Here is a 20,800-nt window from a genome sequence, read left to right on the forward strand (position 1 = left end):
CAGCAAAAGCGGGATCTCACTGTGGCTACCCATTTTAATTCCATTTCCCATTCCCATTCTGACATGTTGGTCCCTGGCCTCCTCCTTTGCTGTCGCAATGAGGCCACACTCAGGTTGGAGGAACAACACCTTGAACATTGATTTCTCAAACTTCCAGTAATGGCCCCATCCCCCTCTCCTTCACCATTCCCCATCCCCTTCTCCCTGTCTCACTTTATCTCCTTGCCTGCCCATTGCCTCCCTCTGGTGTTCCTCCCCCTTTTCCCCCTTTCCATGGCCTTCTGTCCTCTCCTATTATAATCTCCTTTCTCTAACCCTGTCTGTCTTTCACCAATCAAATTCCTAGCTCTTTGCTTCACCCACCCCAGCTTCACCTATCTCACCTATCACCTTGAGTTTCTTCCTCCCCTCCCACTTTCTAACTCTGACTCCTCATCTTTTTCTCCCCAGTCCTGCTGGAGGGTCTCTGCCTGAAACATTGACTGTACACTTTTCCATAGGTGCTGCCTGGCCTGCCGAGTTCCTCCACCATTTTGTGTGTGTTGCTTGGATTTCCAGCATCTGCAGATTTTCTCTTGTTTGTACTGTTGCTATTGTATTTTATGCTTGTGGGGATCGGATGCATCTCTATCTCTGCAGAGATGAGAGATGTCTCCACACCTTTTGCAGGTGAGAGACATGGACATGTGGATGTGATGTCTGCAGAGACATGTACATTGGTATCATGTCTCCACATGCCTTTGCAGATTTATGCATCAATAGGTCTGTGATGTCTGGTGAGGTAAGAGGCCAAACTTCCATCCTCTGAGGCCACAGGTAAGAACATAATATGCAGTGAGCCTAATTTCTGATCTACATCAGACCAACAGGATGTTAAAATCATTTGTTTATGTTTCAGACAATGAATCTATTAAGAGGAAGTGAAGACTCTATTTAATCAGTATCAGTTTAATATCACCGTCATATGTTGTGTGATTTGTTAATATTGCAGCAGCAGTACAATGCAATACATAATATATATAGCAAAAAACTGAATTACAGTAAGAATATATATGTATATTACGTGGCTAAATTAAGAATAGTAGTGCAAAAACAGAAATAAAAAAGTAGTGAGGTAGTGTTCATGGGTTTCAATGTCCATTCAAAAATTGTACAGCAGAGGGGGGAAGAAGCTGTTCCCGAATCACTGACTGTGCGTCTTCAGGCTTGTGTAGCTCCTTCCTGACAGTTACAATGAGAACAGGGCGCATCCTGAGTGGTGAGTGTCCTTAATGATGGATGCTACCTTTCTGAGGCACCTCTCCTTGAAAAATAATCAACAGTTTGTTGTTGTGTTCTGCAGAACACTGAGCTAACCCAACAGCACCCGATATCTCATTGATCTGAACTGATCAATGAGGTTGGTCTGATGACTGTTACATAGCAACTGTTGCTCTGGACACCTGAATCAAAGAAATGGTTATGTTTACAATAGAACAGGGAAGGGCATTGACGTAAAGCTATTACCACAGTAACGTAGAGGAAGTGCTTTGTCATAAAGAGGAAATTATAAAAGGCTTTAGGTATAACATACACAAAATGCGGGAGGAACTCAGCAAGTCAGGCAGCATCTATGGAGAGGAATAAAGAGTTGACATTTGGGCTGAGACTCTTCATCAGAACTGGAAAGGAAGGAAGGAAGAATCCAGAATAAGGATCTGAGGGGAGGGGAAGGAGTACAGGATGGCAAGTGATAGGTGAAACCAGGTGAAGGGGGAAGATAGGTGGGTGGGGGAAGGTGAAATGAATTGAGAAGCTAAGAGGTGATAATTGGCTATTGATTAATATTACAGTTAATTCAAAAGGAACTCCCTTAAAGAAAATGGCAAGAATATGCAACACAAGAAATAGTTCGAAGTAACTTCATTATCAAAGTACATATATGTCACCATGTACAATCCTGAGATTCTTTCTCTTGCGGGCATGCACAGTAAATCCAAGAAGCACGATAGAAGCAATGAAAGACCACACTCAATAGGATGAACAAACAACCAATGTGCAAACGACAATAAACTGTGCAAATACAAAAGAGAAAAAAAGCAATAAATATCAAGAACATAACATGAAGAGTTCTTGAAAGTGAGTCCATAGGTTGTGGAAACAGTTCAGTGATAGGGTGAGTGAAGTTATTCCCTCTGGTTCACAAGCCTGATGGTTGAGGGGTAACAACTGTTCCTGAACCTGGTGGTGAGAGTCCTGAGGCTCTGGTATCGCCTTCCTGATGGCAGCAGCGAGAAGAGAGCGTGTCCTGGTGGTGGGGGTCTCTGATGATGGATGCTGCTGTCCTGCAACAGTGTTCTGTGTAAATGTGCTGAATGATGTGCTGAGCTTTACCCGTGAAGGACTGGGCCATTTCCACTATTTTTTGTAGGAATTTCCATTCAAGGGCATTGGTGTTTCCATACCAGGCCGTGATGCAACCAGTCAATATACTCCCCACCACACATCTATAGAAGTTTGTCAAGGTTTTAGATGTCATGCCGCGTCTTTGCAAACTTCTAAGGAAGTAGAGGCACGGCCATGCTTTCTTCATGATGGCACTTAGGTGCTGGGCCCAGGACAGTTCCTCTCAAGTGAATTTAAGTTGCTGACCTTCTCCACCTCTGATCCCCCAATGATGACTGGGTTATTGACTTTCAATTTCCATTTCCTGAAGTCAATAATCAGCTCCTTGGTCTTGCTGACATTGAGTGAGAGGTTGTTGTTGTGGTACCACTCAGCCAGATTTTCAATCTTCCTCCTATATGCTGATTCATCACCACATTTGATTCAGCCAACGACAGTGGTGTCATCGACAAACTTGAATATGGCATTGGAGCTGTGCTTAGCCACACAGTCACAAGTGTAAAGCAAGTGGAGCAGGGGGCGAAGCACACAGCCTTGTGGTACGCCTGTGCTGATGGAGATTGTTGAGGAGATGTTGTTGTCAATCAGAGCAGACTGGGGTCTGCAAGTGAGGAAATCGAGGTTCCAATTGCACAGGGAAGTATTGAGATTAAGGCCTTGAAGCTTATTGATTAGTTTTTGGGGGATGATTGTGTTGAATGCTGAGGTGTAGTCAATGAAGAGCATCCCGATGCACGCATAGTGAAGGCAAATCACGGGACGCTAGGTAAACATCTGAAGGGGAAAGGAATCCGGAGGAAATGCTGATGGCTGAACTTAAGTGGGGTGGGTGAGGCTCTTGTGAAATAGAAGCATCAGGAGGAACAAAATGTTCCAAATGGATTAATATCCTTGAGTGGACTCCACTACTGAGAAATTAATTTCCTGTGTTTGGGTGCTAAATCACCATATCTTAGCAACAAGATGTTGCACTTGGCCTCTGAAAGTTAGTTCAATTGATTTTCACAGCACCTACATCTGTACAGCCTTCCACCTGTACAAAGACTGACTCATCTTCAGCTTCCACAGATAGAAACCTTTAGCCAAAGGGTGGTGAATCTGGGGAATTCATTGCCACAGATGACTGTAGAGGCCAAGTCATTCGGTATATTTAAAGCAGATGTTGATAGGTCGTTGATTAGTAAGGGCATTAAAAGTTATGGGGAGAAGGCAGGAGAATGGGGTTGAGAGGGATAATAAATCAGCCGTGATCAAATGGCAGAACAGGCTTGATGGGCTGAATGGCCTAATTCTGCTTCTATGTCTTATTGTCTTATGGATTAAGTATCCTTTCTACCTGTACATGTATAGACTTCCCTTTTTCCCTGCATAGGTATAGACACCCTCCTGCCTATACAGGTAAAGACAACCCACTTATCTGTGTAGGAAAAGTAACTCTTCCTGTCAGTACATATCATGATATTCCTTTAACTGTACAGGTAAAACTACCCATCTAACCTGCATAGGTGAAGTCACTGCTGTTGCTAACAGTACAACTATACATACTACTTCAGAAGCAGGCATTATTCTTACCAGTACAGGTAACATCCTCCATAAGACATAGGAGTTGAATTAGGCCATTTGATTCATCACGTCTGCTCTGTCACTCAATCATGGCTGATTTATATACCCACAGACTTGGCTTCCACTGCCTCTGTGGGAATGAATTGATTCACCACCCTCTGGCTTGAGAAATTCCTACTCATCTCTGTTCTAAATGGATATCTTTCTATTCTGAGGCTGTGCCTTCTGGTCCTTGAATCCCCCACTATTGGAAACATTCTCTCCACATGCACTGTATGTAGGCCTTTCAATATTCAGTAGGCAAGATCTGTGCAAGGATAGACGTTCCACCTAACCGTACAGTTGTAGATATACTACTACCTTCCCTTCCATTCTGGCCAAAGGAAAATTCTGTATACCATCAATAAATGGTATTCAGACTTATTTGGGCTAGGATCCAGAGCAGATGATGGCAGTGAGTAGGGACTTAGTCGTCCACTGGAGGAGCTGCAGTGGGCAGTGAGATAGAGGACCAAGTTCAATGTTAGATGAACAACATAGGAATTCTCCTACCTCCCAGTTTACCCCTATGACATTCAGCTATCTTCTTTCTTTCCTTACCCCTTAGCTTCAGCCATGTTCCAACCTGGACAAAAGCCTTGAACCTCTCTCAGATTATCTCTGAAGCAAACAAACCACCTACTGTTGAAAGTCTACAGTCTCCCAATGCACAGACCAGCATCTCACTGACATCTTACCAAATGCCAAAATTTTTCAGCTACAAGGACCTATCCTACTGATAGCCTAGAACAGAGGTGATCTTATCAAGAAGAAGCACTTCAAAGAACTCCTCAAACATAATCTATCTTCGAGATATGCACTATATTCCAATAAAATATCTAGTCTAGCCTCACTACTACCACTGACGAACAAGAAGTTAAACAGCTCCCATTCTAGCTGAAAATCAACAATGATTCCAGAGCAGGTGGTATCTCTGCTGAAGTTTCAGAAGTTGGTGAAGAGGAACTTTAATCAGAAACTCTTTGGGGATGAGGCGAAATATCAAGGACATTGGCAACAATATAATAAGATTACATGTTCAAGAAAGAAGATAAATTTGATTGTGGTCACTACAAAGGAATCTCCCTACGATGACAATTTCCTTCAGCGATTAAGATCCACAATAAAACTGTGGAAAAGGCATCAGTGGCGAAATTCACCATTTTCAGTGCATTAGTGCAACCTTTGACTGTGTGGAAAAAAAAAGCATGTTTTAATATCTAGTCCTTAAATTGACCATGAAGCTCGTTCTACCAGGTAGCAGTGACCTCTACTCCAATTTTCTGAGTTAGGTACTATGTACAGCAAGTCCTTCCAAATCTGATGACATGCACCTCCAACTGGAAGGGCAAATGAACTAACATCAGTGTCCTTGTCAATACAAAAGCATAAAATGTTGGAGGCATTCAACACGTCAAGCAGGGAGGCTGATGCTCTGGGTCAAGAACCCTTTATTAGAAGGGAAAAACTGAGAAGATAAGCCTGTTACCTGTTACAGAGAGGAGGAGTGTGGAGAGAAAAGAAAGAATAGTTGAAATAGGGCAACAAACCAAAATTGTCAAGGTAGCTTTTACTTGAAAAAATACAATTGCAGATAGAAAGCAAAAATGAGACAAATTGAAACTGAAAAATACAGCCATAGTCATGGTGAGAGAAAATATTAAAAGAATTCCTGGAAATTCAGTATTACGTTCTGATGGCTGCCATGGATGCAGACAAAAGTTAAGATTTTATTCCTTAAGTTTATGCTGGGCATTGCTGGATGAATACAGGCAAAAAGGTCAGAGTAGGTGATGCACCATCAATAACTCTTGGAGACGTGAGGTGAGATAGGCTTTTATTAGCTGGAAGAAAGCAGTCAGCAGCAAGAGACCATCACACAACATCCTGGAGACTGAGGGAGGAGCAGTGCCTCCAATCGCCTTTATACCGGGGTCTGTGGGAGGAGCGGGGGGGGGGGGGGGGGCGTGTCCAGACAGGTATATGTAGTTCACCACAGTTGGAGTAAAAAAATTAAAGTGGGGGGAAAAAAACAGATCATCCTTTCCCAATCAACTTTCCTACCACTGAAACCCTAATCACATTTAGTCAATTATGAGAGACAAACACAGCTCAACACTGCACTCTCCAATCAGACATTCCATTTTGAGCTACGTCATGGCAAAAGACTACCAGGTGGATGGAGGAAACAATTCAAGGGTGTTTCCAAAGTCTTCTGGAAATATGCACCATTTCCTGATTTCTGAAAATCCCTGACCCATGCCTGCACAAAAGGAGAATTTTGGACTTCCCATTTTGGCCTCATAACACACAAAACTGGAATAGAGGTAATTCATCCTTGATCCCAAAGGACCACGTGAAAAGAAAGACTTTTTTCAGCCATAAAAATCTACTCAGTACTCTACATTTCCGCATTTCTGGCTCTTTGCATCTACTTTTTGTTTTACAAATAACGATGAGTCAAAGTACAGGAAGGAGATAGAGAGTTTAGTAACATGGCGTCATGCCAACAGGCTTTCGCTCAATGTTAACAAAACTAAAGAATTGGTTGTTGACTTCAGAAAGGGGAGTGGTGCATATGCTCCAGCCCTCATCAGTACTGTTGAGGTTGAGAACTTTAACTCCCTAGGAGTTAAATACCAATAATTACCAATAGCTTTTCCAGGTCCAAACCTGTTGATAACCAAAGGTTTAAAGTAAGTTTTTTTTTATCAAAGTCACCAAATACAACCCTGGGATTCATTTTCTTGCAGACATTCACAGAAAAAAAGGAAACACAATAACATAAATTAAAAACCACAAACAACAAAATGGAAAAACAACCAACGTGCAAAAGACAGCAAGCTGCAATATAAAAAGACAAAATAATTACAATAATAAATAAATAAATAATACATATCAAGAACATGAGACGAAGGATCCTAGAAAGTGAATCCATAGTTTGTGGGAACAGTTCAGTGATGGGGTGAGTGAAGTTATCCCCTCTGGCTCAAGAGCCTGATGGTTGAGGGGTAATAACTGTTCCTGAACCTGGTGGTGTGGGTCCTGAGGCCCCCATGCCTCCCTCCTGATGGCAGCAGCAAGAAAAGAGCACGGCCAAGGAAGCTCTCCAGTGCCTTTACTTTCTCAGGAGGCTAAAGAAATTCAGCATGTCCAGTTAACTTTTATCAATTTTTATAGAAGTACCATAGAAATTGTTCTGTCTGGATGCATTAAGGCTTGGTAGGGTAGGAAACTGCAGAGGACTGTGGACAGAGTTCAGCACACCATAGGAACCAGCACCCTCTCTAATGGGACTGTCACTACTTCCCACTGCCTCATTTAAGCAGCCAGCATAATCGAAGATCTCAGCCACCCAGGACATTCTCTCTTCTCCCTATCCCATCAGGCAGAAGATACAAAAACCTGAAAGCACATGCCACCAGGCTCAAGGGCAGCATCTATCCCACTATTACTAGACTCTTGAACAGACATCTTGTTTGATCGGATGGATTCTTAGCCTCACAGTTTATTTCATTATGATCTTGTGACAATAATAAACCAATATCAATACCACACAATTTGCACAGTATGTCTTCTTTTGCGCACTGGTTGCTTGTCAATCTTTGGATTCTATTGTATTTCTTTGTTTCTCTATGGATGCCTCTAGGAAAATAAATCTCAGGGTAGTATATGGTGACTTATATAGTATGTACTTTGATAATAAGTTTACTTTGAACTTTGAATACCATTGGTGACTAAACATTGTTTGCTGTCTGCACCCTAAATCTGGAATTCCGTCCCAGAATGTCTCTCTGCTTCTTTCACCTCCTTAAAGGATTTAGAGTTTATAAGGAGCATCTTAAAGAATGTTAAAACTGTCTAATCTCCTTGCATATCAAGTAAAACTACTGTGCAATTTCTTCAGATAATTTACGCAATTTGTTTCGACTGCCAGCAGTTAAATATTCAATAAGCAGATCTAGCTCCATCCACCTAGGCGTGGTAAAGTATGTAACACATAAGGGCAAGCTCTTTACGTCAAACTAGTTCACCAAGTTTTACTCAGTGGAGTTGGTGATCTGAGTCTGTAAGATTTCCAGTACTTGTTCATCCTACGGGCTACTGCAGTTTCAGAGTTTCACACAGAACGTTGAAAGTGAAGTGCACTGTTCCTTACATCGGGACTTCTGCTCAAACTGTACTTTGTCAAACAAGAGCTTCAAAACTCCAGGAATGGCTTCTCGTCAGGTAGCTACTTTTACTCATTTGTCTGATTCGTCTGCAGTTCTTGAGAGCAAAATGCCTGTCTCAAGAACAATTGGACAATTTCTTGCTATCCCAGTATTAAGTCGAGCTTCAAAATAAGCAAATGAGAGTGCCTTAGTGAATGTCAGGGATTATCATGTGTTACTGCTCACTACCTCTTCGTGCTTGGTCTCAATCAGTTGGTTTAAGCTTGTGTGTGCAGGATAGATTTAGGATGTAGAGGCAGAATCCAAAACAGAATTTGTGCGAGTCTTGTTGCTCAGGATTGGGTGCATGTGTCAGAATGTGTGCATGGAATCACTTTCAAGGGCAGGGTGATTTGAATGGGGGTTAAGTCAATTGAGTGTACAAAAATTGAGTGTTGGAGAGTGTGGATATGACTGGGATATCTAGAACAAGGGATCATAGACTCAAAGTAAGGAGTCTGACATTAAGGACAGTGATGCATCTGTAGGATTTTCTACCCAAGTGGGCTACAGAGTCTTAGTTCCTCAATATTTTCAAGGCAGTTGATGAACTTTTAGATGTCAAGTGAATCAAAGAATATGGAGATTTTGAAGGAGAGTGATGCTGAATGGGATTGTGAAGGAGATTGAGGCTTCAGCAAGAATAGGCAGAGGCACAGATAAGGAGGTAAGCCTTTTTTTTTGTACAGAGTAGTTAAGATGAGCAGTTTCCCTGATGACTACATCTGCGGTAAGTGCACCCAAATTCAGCATCTCACTGACTGGGTCAAGGAGTTGGAGCTGGAGTTGGATAAACTTAAGATCATCTGGAAGGCTGAACACATTATAGAATGAGCCTTTCGAAAGTGAGAAGGGGTAGGTTCAAAGGGGATGTGAGGGGTAAGTTTTTTTACAAAGGGAGTGGTGGATGCCTGGAATGTGCTGTCTGGTATGGTGGTCGAGGCAAATACATTTGAGGCTTTTAGAGACATTTCGATAGACACATGAATGTGAGGAAGATGGAGGGATCTGGAAATTGTGTAGGTAGGAGGGATTAGTTTTTAGGGGTTTCTGATTTACTTTTTAGCTGGATCGGTGCAACGTGTGTGCTAAAGGGTCTGTCCTGTACTGTACTGTTCTGTGTTCTATATATGAGTAAAGTCTTGATGATATTGAATGGCAGAGCAGACTCAGGGGGCTGAATGGTCTACATCTGCTTCTATTTCCTACAGCAGTGCCTATACAGACAGTGCAGAAGCAAGAGTTTAAGCATGAGAAAGGGACCGTGCACTAGGGCAGAGTTGATAGACAAATTAGGATCAGTAAGCAGGATATATCTGTACGGGGCCTAGGTCTGTCAGCCCAAAATGTTCATTCTTCTGCACAGATACTGCCTGACTTGCTGAGTTCCTCCAGCATTTTGTGTTTGTTCCTCTGGATTTCCAGTGTCTGCAGAATCTCTTGTCCTCATCTGTGCGTGGGGTCTGTACACCATGTATGGTAAAGTTTGTACGTGGAAAAGGCTTGTGTGTGGAGTATGTACAGGAGAGACTATTCGTGGGGTAGGATTGGAGTACAAAGCCCAGGAAGAACTTTATTGATTTGCGGGACTGGTAAAGCTAACACGTTTTGATTAACCGTTGGAAAACTCAGTGCCAGGGAGTAAAAGTTTGCAACAGAAAATCAGGAGCTGGTTTATCAAAGATAGTGTTGAATTTCTTGAATCACGATGAGGCTGTGTTCATCCAGATATGGAATATGAATAAAATTTGTTGATTTTTGGAGAACTATGTGTGTGTGAGACCATAAGGTTAGGGGGTGAAATTGTCTTTCTCTACCCATAATCTTACACTATGCATATTCCACTACTGTATATGATTACTTGTCCTGCTTGCAACCCCTGACCCCAACCACATGTCACCAGCATTCCCCCTCAAAAATAATTGTGTTCCCCTGTCTAGGCAATGGAAGCGTATTTGGTTACATGCCTCAACCATGTTTTTAACATAGTGGAAGTGCTGAGTGGGGTCAGAATATCAGTCATTGTGGGACCTGTTCTTGTCAAGCAAATGGGTTGTTTAAACTGTCCTGTTGGAGATGGCATTTGCATGCCACAATTATTACTTCCCACTTACAGGCCAAATTTGAATGCTCTCTTGGCCTTGTTCATCGTGGCTCCCGACTACATTAACTGACGGAAGAGAGAGTTTATGCATAGGAAGGATCTGTTAACAGGACTAGGACCGTGAAGGAGAGAACTTATATGTGTAAATGTGCCTGAACATTGGCAGGCTCTATAAACCCAATAAGGTCTTCAGCTTTTCTGAGGATATGTAGAGTATTTATAATGACATTGTGCATATGATACAGTTTTTGTAGAGGTGTACATATTTATATGCAGGTGATGTTTGGATGTCTGTGCTTCTCCACAGATAATCACCATTACAGTCTCTGATCACATCTTAGTTTTATTGATTTGGAGCTGACCTCTGTTGTGACTGCAATCAAAGTCACCAGAAAGACTGAAGCTGGTGATATACAAGTTTTTATTCAGCACAAGTAGGCATCATACTGCAGATACTCTCAGAAGCTTACAGACTCAAAAGTACATCAGGTTTTTTACACCTTTAATATCAATGGTAATGGTTGGTGATTCAATACAAGTTTCAATAGTAAAAATGACATTGTTTACTTCAGTACTTTGAATTGACAATGCTTGCTTTGAATTACATGTCTACAGTGGGAAACACCTCTGAATGTTCAAATACCTTGGCCAGGATACTTCCCAGGACTTACACAATGGTGCAAATTATTTCAACCCATAGTTGATGCAGGACAATTAACACAACCCCATTGTCTTAACATTTGGCTAACATACATGCAGTTTCTTAGTCCATGGAGCAGCCCATGGTTGTAACTTCAATTTACTGCTTGCAGTTTACAAAAACCACTGAAGTCTAATTACAAGCTTCTTGAACTTATTTACATTTACAATAAGAACTGAAGCATAGTTCTTGTTTGAATTAATATCTGCTATATTCACGCAACTCCAGAATACTCCCTAATAGGCTCCTTTTTTGACTGCAATTAAAAATTACAGTCAGTCCACTGTATTTTGATTACTTCCCCTGCCTCACAGTTTCCCGGCAATAATGGAGTTAAGATCAATATTAGCAATATACACGTAATAATCGCCTCACGTACAAAACGCTGGAGGAACTCAGCAAGTTGGGCAGCATCCGTGGAAATGAGCGGTCAACGTTTCAGGCCGAGACCCTTCATCAGGACTGAAGAGGGAGGGGGCAGGGGCCCTATAAAGAAGGTGGGGGGAGGCTGGTAGGTGCCAAGTGAAAAACTAATCAGAGGGGTAATAATTGTCTCATTGGGTACAGGCTGTATTCTGACCACTCGGTTGACTGATAATGACAAACAAAAAGGCTGATTCCTACCAGAACAAGCTCCCACTTCTTTTAGAGAAATCAAGGTGGCACGGTAGCATAGTGACTAGCATTACAGCTTACAGCACCAGCTATCGGGGTTCAATTCTAAACTCTGTAAGAAGTCTATATGTTCTCCTGTTGACTGTGTGGGTTTCCTCCAGGTGCTCCAGTTTCCCCCCACATTACAAACATGTACAGTCAGGGTCAGTGAGGTATGGACAGTGCCAGAAGCATGGCAACACTTGTAAGCTGCCCAGCACTATTCTCACTAATTTGATTTGATGCAAATGACGCATTTCACAATATGTTTCATGTACATGTGACAAGTAACATTCATCTTTAGTTTTAATCTTTAATCAGCCAAGGAACTGATCAACCAAAGGCCTTATACATATATTCACAGGACATGGGCCTTGGCTAAAAGCTTAACACTTGTTGCCCATCTGTAATGGCCCTGGATGTGACCAACGTGCAAGGCTATTTCAGAAATATTAAATATTAAAAGTTGGCCACATTGCTGTGAATCTGGGAGTGGAGGTCATTTTCTTTCTCTAAAAGACAGTGGGACAGGTAGGCAAACAGATAGTTTCCTACTTGGTATGTCTTTGGATTATGGAGACTAGAGGACCCAGAGAAAACTCCTGCATTCCTCAAGGTTGAGGTACAGAATGGCACCAGAATTGAACTCTGAACTCTGAAACACCCTGAGCTGTAATAGTGTTCACATTAACCACTACGCTAATGTAACGCCACAGTAGTATACGAGGACTTCTGAAGAAGTCCTTAATACTGGGGAGGCTCGTGCCCATGATGGAGCTGGCAGAGTATGCAGCCCTCTGCAGCTTTTTCTGATCCTGGACAGCAGCCTCTCCATACCAAACAATGATAAAACTAGCTTGAGTACTCTCAACAGTACATTTCCACTGATGCTCCACGGACTGTACCAACTAAGGAGCACCTCTTTTCATTACAATGATGTGCAGTGGTTCACGTACAGCTGCAGAGTCATAGGGAAGTACAGCACAGAATCAGGCCCTTTGGCCCATTTAGTCCATGACAAATCCATTTAAACTACCTATTCCCATCGACCTGCACCAGGAGTATAGCCCTCCATCCCCCTCCCATCCATGTACCTATCCAAACTTCCCTTAAATTTGGAAGTCGAGCTTGCATGCACCACTTACACTGGCATCTCGTTCCACACTCTCACCACCCTCTGAGTGAAGAAGTTTCCCCTCATGTTTCCCTTAAATTTTCACCTTTCACCCTTAACCCATGACCTCTAGTTGTAGTCCCACCCAACATCAGTGTGAAAAAGCCTGCTTGCATTTATCCTATTTGTGCCCTTCATAATTTTATATATCTTTATTAAATCTCCTCTCAACGTATACTGTGTAATTCAACACCTTAGAGTGAATTGTTTCTCAATATTGATTGGTTTCATTTGATGTAGGAGTTGTTATCAAGTTAAATATCTTGTGGGAGCTTGCATCAAATGTCAAAAATAAGGTGTTGCTGTGTACAGCAGCATTCTTTGGAATCCTTATACATGAACTAACAAAATTAGCAAATTGAAAAGGCCCCACCATTCCCATTGAGGCATTATTGCTACTTAGCAAATAAACATGAAGCTTGCCACAAGAATAATGAATGTTCACTGATGGAACAAGTCCTTCTAATGTGTTGAAAATCAAAGGAAAACTTCAACACACACAAAGTGCTAGGCGAACTCAGCAGGTCAGGCAGCATCTATGGAGGGAAATAAACCATTGATGTTTTGGGCCGAGAGACTTGATCAGAAAAAAAAAACTGTGGTTACTAGAAATCTAAAATAAAAACTTAAAATGCTGGAAGTACAGCAGTTTAGACCACGCCTGTAAAAAAATTGAAGTACAATTAATGTTTAGATGGAAGACTCTCTGTCAGAGCTGAGGAGACAAAAGTATTAACCTGCAGGGATGGTGGGGAAAAGGATGTTTTCATAGGGTGTGTTATCTGATCTATGAGCGAATGGGAGCAGTTAGGAAATGAAAATGTGGACAAAAGAACATTTACAAAGATGTGAGAAGCAGAGGAGGAAGATACAGCCAACATTTCAGGTTGGGCAAGTCCTGAAAAGCAAAAAAAGGTGATGTTTACCTGACATGGATATGCAGATTTCACTGAAATGGCTCACTCAGTGCCACATAAGTTCAGAAGTTCATGGATTCAGAAGAATATAAGAAATATGAGTTAAAGCTATCCATTCAGTAAGATAAAAATTGATAGTTTTCCTTGAAATATTAATGCTGTATTCCCATCGTTCAAGAATGGGACACATATTCAGGTCTCACATATGTGTCCCATTCTTGAATGATGGGAATACAGCAGTAATATTTCAAGGAAGACTGTCAATATTTATCTGAAGCACTTGATCTAGTCACATGCTTAAAAAAGAGATTCTGCAGATGCTGGAAATCTTGAGCAACGCACACAAAATGCTGTAGGAACTCAGGCAGCATCTTCCCTATGGAGATGAATTGATATTTTTTGCTGAGACCCTTCATCAGGACTCATCTAGTCCAAGCATCACATCCAAGGGGGTGCTACAATGTCAAAAGCTTTGTCTTTCTTTTTCAAAGTTAAATTGAGACCCCACCTATCCTCACAGGTCAGTGTAAAAGATTCTGTGAGATTAGCCAAAAGAGCCCATGAGAGATTTCTCTTTCAACTGTCCAATATTCATCTCTCGGTCAACAATAATAAAAAGACCACATTATGTGGTCATTTCTTATTACAGTTTGTGTAATCTTGCATCAGGAAGATAGAAAAATGCAGGATTTGTGATGGGAGAGATACTGAGTCTTAATTACCAAAAATATTGAGTGAAGGAAAAGTCAGAGTTATAGAGCAACACAGCATGAAAACAGATCTTCCGTCTAACTCATCTATGCTAACCAAGGTGCCCATCAAAGTAAGCCTCATTTTCCCACATCCATCTAAACATTTTCTATCCATGTACCTATCCAAGTGTTTTTTAAATGTTGTTATTACATCTGCCTCAACCACTTCCACTGGCAGCTCATTCCACAACCCCTCTTACCCCTCTCACCTTAAACCTCTGCCCTCCAGTTTTTGATTTCCTTTCCTAGGAAAAAAAACTGTGTGTATTCACACTACTGTACCTAGACCCCTCATGGTCATATATACCTCTATATATAAAATCACCCTGCACTTCAAAGAATAAATTACTTGCTTACCCAACCTCTCCTTATAACTCAGCTCCTCAAGACCTAGCATCATACTGGAACACAGAGCGGGAAAGGAGGCATCTGCAGAGAGAGGAAGACAGTTAATGGTTCATATCCATGAACTTCTATTAGAACTCTTCAGGGGATCACTTTCTAGCTTCTCTCCGTTAAAGTGATCTTTTCTATCCAGTGCACTTCCAATGGCATTTCTTCACATGAGCTCAAGAAAACAGGAGAAATTAAGCTCACAAACATCAAGCCAGAAGTGTTTATAGTTCCAAAACAGCAAAGCTAAGTCTGGTTCCTACATTCTAGTCCTTCCTGGGCCAATACTATTGACTAGGTATACATCTTACACACCAGTGTTTGGCATTTCTCAGAGAAGAGATTATATATTTACCAATTTAGTTTCATCCAGATTCCCAGTATGAGCTGGTCCCAGTCTAAACAAGCGTCTCTTTGTATGTCCATATAGTTTGAATAAATCACTTCACTTCAGCAGATATCTCATACACGAGCTCCCACAAATAGCAATGTGATGAGGATTGGATGTTTGAATATAGGCTTTGGCCACAAGATTAATATTGACTAAGACACTGGTTAGAACTTCTGTATCCTTCTTCAAACTAGTGCCAAAGTTGAAAGATTAGATTAGCTTTTTTTATTTGCTACATGTACATCGAAACATGTAAGATCATTTGTGTCAATGGGCAGCATAGTCCGATTATGTGAGGGCAGCCCACAGTTGTCGCCATGCTTCTGGTGCCAACGCAGCATGCCCACAACTTACTCACCCTTCCTAATCTGTTTGTCTTTGGAACGTGGGAGGCAAACAGAGCACCCTTAGGAACCCACATAGTCATGGGGAGAATGCACAGACAGCAGAGGGAACTCAACCCCAATCACTGGTGCTATTGTTAAGCTATCGTTCCTGTGCAACCTTTGTTCATTTCCTCATTAAAAAGTCATTATCTGTGACACTCGGTAAATTTCACACTGGAATTTCAGTATGAAAATTTCTGTTCAAATATCTGGAGTGTCATTTGGAACTTTTTTTTGACTCAGAGGTAAAGCATACTACTAATTGGGCCACAGCTAAAAATAGGTTGACTGTGTTCTGCACTCTTTCAGCGATGTGTAATAACAGTTCTGCCAGCCTATGTAACTAATTGAAGCCCAGAATCTACAGGTAGCCTTGCAGAAGGTTCTAACAAACTTGTAAAATCTAATGTCCTCTGTGCTGCAAACTTCCATTTCTCTGCAACCTTTCGTTTCTAGGTGTCAATTCAACAAGATCCTTTGCATGGTGTGAAATTGTCTGAACAGCCAGTCACAGACACCATACTAAGAAGCAACACCTGCAAGATTTCAATTAACTTTTTAAATAGTATACTGTTCAATATTAATATTGGACTATTCATATATGATAAAGTTAGAAAATTGAATAAATATTTATGTAAAGGAATTAAAGTACAAATCATTGTAATAACTTCTTTTAAGACAAGAGAGGTTTCCGATCAGCAGTAGAGTTGAAGTTGTCCTCCGTTTCACAAAACACTAATATAAATTGACAATAGTTTTGCAAGTGTTACTGCCAAAAATAAGGCCATTACACCTGATCAAAACTGATGCTGCCTGCGGATTGATTTGCAAATCATATGGCATGCACTAATATCTGAAAACATGAACAAAATCCCCCGTTCTTAATGAGTTGTGTGATTTAATTAAATCAGAAAACTAGCTTCCAGCAACTAGATTGAAGGTGGACAGATTTTTTAAGACAAATTAATTATCTCTGCATGTTACTCTTTCCCTTTCACCATGTCACTACAGCAGTTTTGTCATCAATTAAATTAATTTCCATTTCATCTCTTTCTCTTGACCGGGGTTCCCAGCCTGGAGTCCACGGACCCCTTGCTTAATGGTATTGGTCCATGGCATAAAGAAGGGTGGGAACTCCTTCTCTAAATTAAGTATATTTTGTTTATATTTTATTAGAATGCAAAGTACATGAAAATACTTTCCATTGTACCTTTGCATAAAAAACATGACAAAGTCTGCAGAAGCTAGATATCCAAAGCAACACACACAAAGTGCCGGAGGAATTCAGCAGCTCAGGCAGCATCTAACAATTATTTCTTTCTCATTTACAGTGGAAATGGCATTAAACAATCTTGAATCGTGAGGAGAGGTAAAAGGCTAGAGTGGGAAATAGCAGAAGAAGGGAGGGGAGAGGGAAATTTTTTTTAACCAGAAGGAGAAATCAATTTTCATGCCATTAGGTTAGAGGCTACTCAGACAGAATATAAGGTGTTATTCCTCCACCCTGAAGGTGGCCTCATCTTGGCGCAAGTGGAGGCTTTGGACCGACATGTTGCAATGGGAATGAGAATGGGAATTAAAATGTTTGGCCACCGGAAAGCTCTGCTTTTGGCAGATGGAGTGGAGGTGCTTAACGAAGCGGTCCCCCAATATATGATGGGTCTCACAATGCAGAGGAGGCTGCATCATGAGCACCAATTTCTTCTTCCAGTAAAAAGATTATTCCCTCCCCCTCCCCACTCTAGCCTCTTACTTCTCCTTACCTGCCTATCACTTCCCCTTGTCCCCTCCTCTCTTATGGTCCACTCTGTCAGATTCTCCTCTCCAGCCCTTGACCTTTCCCACCCACTTGGCTTCACCTATCACCTTCCAGCTGTTCTCCTTCCCCTCTCCCCACCTTTTTATTCAGGCATCTTCTCTTTCTCTTTCCAGTTCTGAAGAAGGGTTTTGGTCCAAACCATCGACTGTTTATACATTTCCATAGATGCTGCCTGACTTGCTGAGTTCATCCAGCATTGTGTGTGTTGTTTCATGTTTATCACGCCTCTTCTAAGCTGTTCTCACCTGATCCCACCTTTATAACCCTCAATACTTCAAGTGCAATGTTCCTGATGCAGGGTTTCAGTCCAAAATGTCAACAGTTCCTTATCTCCCACAGATTTGCTTGACCCGCTGAGTTCCTCCAACAGAGTATTTGATTTAGATTCAAAATGATTTATCACATGTACAGTCTATTGAAGCATACAGTGAAATGTGTCATATGAGTTAACAACCAACACAGCCTAAGGATGTGCTGGGGCAGCTGCAAGTGTCACCTCCCATTCCAGCCCAACATAGCAAGCCCCTTTATATATACACACAGACCAACAGACCCTCCAATTCTAGGCCAGGTCTCCAGCCTCCAATCTGTGGACTCAATGTCGTTAATTCAGTGAATGTGCAGCTATCTTCCACACAGCAAGAACACATAAAGCAATGAAATAAGTAACCAGCTAGTTGTTCTGTTGGTGTTGTTCAACAGGAGTATTAGTTGGAACATCAGAACTCTACTGTTACTAGAAACGTTCCTCATAATTTTTGTATTTCTGTATAACATAGAAGGGAATATATAGCCCATAGAGTTAATGCTGACTATTAGTCTGTAACCCATTCCCGTTCATATATCCATCAAGTCCCTACCCTTCCAAAGACCCACACCCCCTTCAAATTCTCTTACGACTAACTATATTAGGGGCAATGAGCAATGGTCAATCAGCTGCACCAACCTGCACGTCTCTGAGATGTGGGAGGGAAGTAGAGCCTCCCTGAGGCCTGAGGTTGGGGTTGAGACACCACCTTGCCTCTCTGTTCCAGATCAGTAGTATGAAAACATCCATCAAGGAACTATCTGAAACATCATGAGCAGTTTTGTCCAGGAAATAAGAATGTGAGTAGATCAATCTCAGATACCAGTAAGTGCGACTGAGTCAGTTTGATGGCTGTAAGTGAGTGATATTTTTTTCCCAGGAAATATGTTGATTTCCTTTGAGAAACTAAGTTGTTTTTTACATGAGCAACACACACAAAATGCTGGAGGAACTCAGCAGGCCAGGCAGCGCCTATGGAAAATGTACATTTGACGCTTCAGACCGAAACCCTCAATAAGTTTCAATAGATACACTTAATATCGGAGAAGTGTATACAATATACATCCTGAAATTCTTTTTCTTCGCAAACATCCATGAAAACAGAGGAGTGCCCCAAAGAATGAATGACAGTTAAATGTTAGAACCCCAAAGCCCCCCCAACTCCCCCTCCCATGCACAAGCAGCAGCAAGGCAACGACCCCCACCAACAAAAAGTATCGGTGCCCTCCACGGAGCTCTCAAGCACGCAGCAAACATCAATAAAGACACAGACTACTCACTCACTCGGTAACTCGACAGGCTGCGTCCCTAATACACTCAGAGAGTCAGCCCCAGGAAGGCTCAGGTCTCTGGACACACTACCCACTGCAGCTAGCCCACTGGTCCCGATGTTCTGTGTTCTACCGTGACACCACAGTCAGGATCACTGATCTTGAGCCCACCCATCTCCAGAGCCATGAAAATCCAGAACCCTGAAAGCACGCTAGTCTTCCAGGCCGCATCCTTGGGATATCAAAAAGCAGCCGGTCGTGAGGCCCTGAGAGCAGGTCCCATTCCCGCAAAGAACCAAAGAACCAGCTCCAGGTCAGGGTTTCAAAAGAACCTTGAAAAGGAAAAGAAGCGATATCAAAGATAGAAATTACAGGACGTTTTTTAAGTTAATTTATCTCAAGCTGCGAGCTAAATCTGAGATGTCCCAAGTTCTGTGTCAAATGTAATGACCCTGTAAACATGTCAGACAAGATCTTACAGCCCATTTCTACGATTTGTTAATATTGTGTAGTCAAAGACCCTTTCTTTTGATTCAATTCCATTGAAGGGCGTTCTGCCTTGAAACTCTTGGAACTGATCTGAAAGCCCACCCACCCTGAGGGAGTGAAAGCCTACACCCTGCTGGCTCAATATCCTTCTTGATGTCAACACCCGAAGCAATTTGGCTCCAATTTACAATCCAACTCTGACTGATTGATGCAAGGAACACTCAAATGCCATGCTGGTTGGGCAGAAGAGGTGGATGTGGCTTCAATGTCAACATTTTAGAGAAATTTGGATAGGTACGTGGATGGGAGGGGTATGGAGTCTATGGTCCAGGTACAGGGCAATAGGACTAGGCAGAATAATAGTTCAAAACAGACTAGATGAGCTGTACTGTTCTATGACTCTTAAGAAGCAATAAATGCATTTGTATGTTACCTCGCACAACCATAGGAACCTCTGAAAACCTTACAGTCAATTAAATCCTTTGAAGTGTAATCAGAGTTGTAATGTCAGAATGCAGCTGTCGATTCCCACAAACACAATAAGATAGACCAGATAGGCCAGTGTCTTGCAGTAGTAAAGCACTCACTCAATACAGCACTGGAGTGTTAGTCAACATTATGTGCTCGTCCTTTTGGTCTAGTGTGCGGAGTCTGATCACTTAAGGATTGGATGGGCAAGCTCTTGGTGTTAATACTGTCTAGCTAAGTTGATTGGTATTCTTAACATTTTGTATTTTCTTACAGTTTAGGGGTCAACTATTTGACCCTTATGAATCAAAATCAGGATCAGATTTATTATCATTGACATGTGTTGTGAAATTTGTTGTTTTGTGGCAGCAGTGTATGCAATACCTAAAATAAATTACAATAATAAATGTAGTGTATATTAAAACATTTCGTAATGTTTTACGATGTTTATAGGTAATGTTTATAGGTATATGGACAGGAAAGGAGTGGAGGGTTATGGGCTGAGTGCGGGTAGGTGGGACTAGGTGAGATTAAGAGTTCGGCACGGACTAGGAGGGCCAAGATGGCCTGTTTCCGTGCTGTGATTGTTATATGGTTATATGGTAAGTAGTACAAAGAGAGCAAACGTAATGACGTAATGTTCATGTGTTCATTGTCAGTCATTTCCCTGATACCTATCTTTTTTCATATTCCTGTCAGCTACAATCTTCCAAATCCCTCCCTCACCTGCCCAGCCCATCCCATAATTCTCCTACACTCCAAGAACAGCACATG

At 41.7% G+C, this 20,800-nt stretch overlaps 1 protein-coding gene across 1 annotated transcript in view; it reads left to right on the forward strand.

Moving 5' to 3' along the window:
• Window positions 1–14,519: 14,519 nt before the first annotated feature.
• Window positions 14,520–20,800, forward strand: part of tmprss13a (transmembrane serine protease 13a) — a 32,429-nt gene continuing 26,148 nt past the window's right edge. Inside the window, exon 1 of the mRNA XM_059956745.1 lies at window positions 14,520–14,573. Coding sequence (XP_059812728.1) covers window positions 14,520–14,573 — 54 coding nt within the window. The remainder of the gene's footprint in view (window positions 14,574–20,800) is intronic.

This window comes from Hypanus sabinus, chromosome X2 (genome assembly GCF_030144855.1).
Source record: "Hypanus sabinus isolate sHypSab1 chromosome X2, sHypSab1.hap1, whole genome shotgun sequence".
Classification (NCBI taxonomy): Eukaryota; Metazoa; Chordata; class Chondrichthyes; order Myliobatiformes; family Dasyatidae; genus Hypanus; species Hypanus sabinus.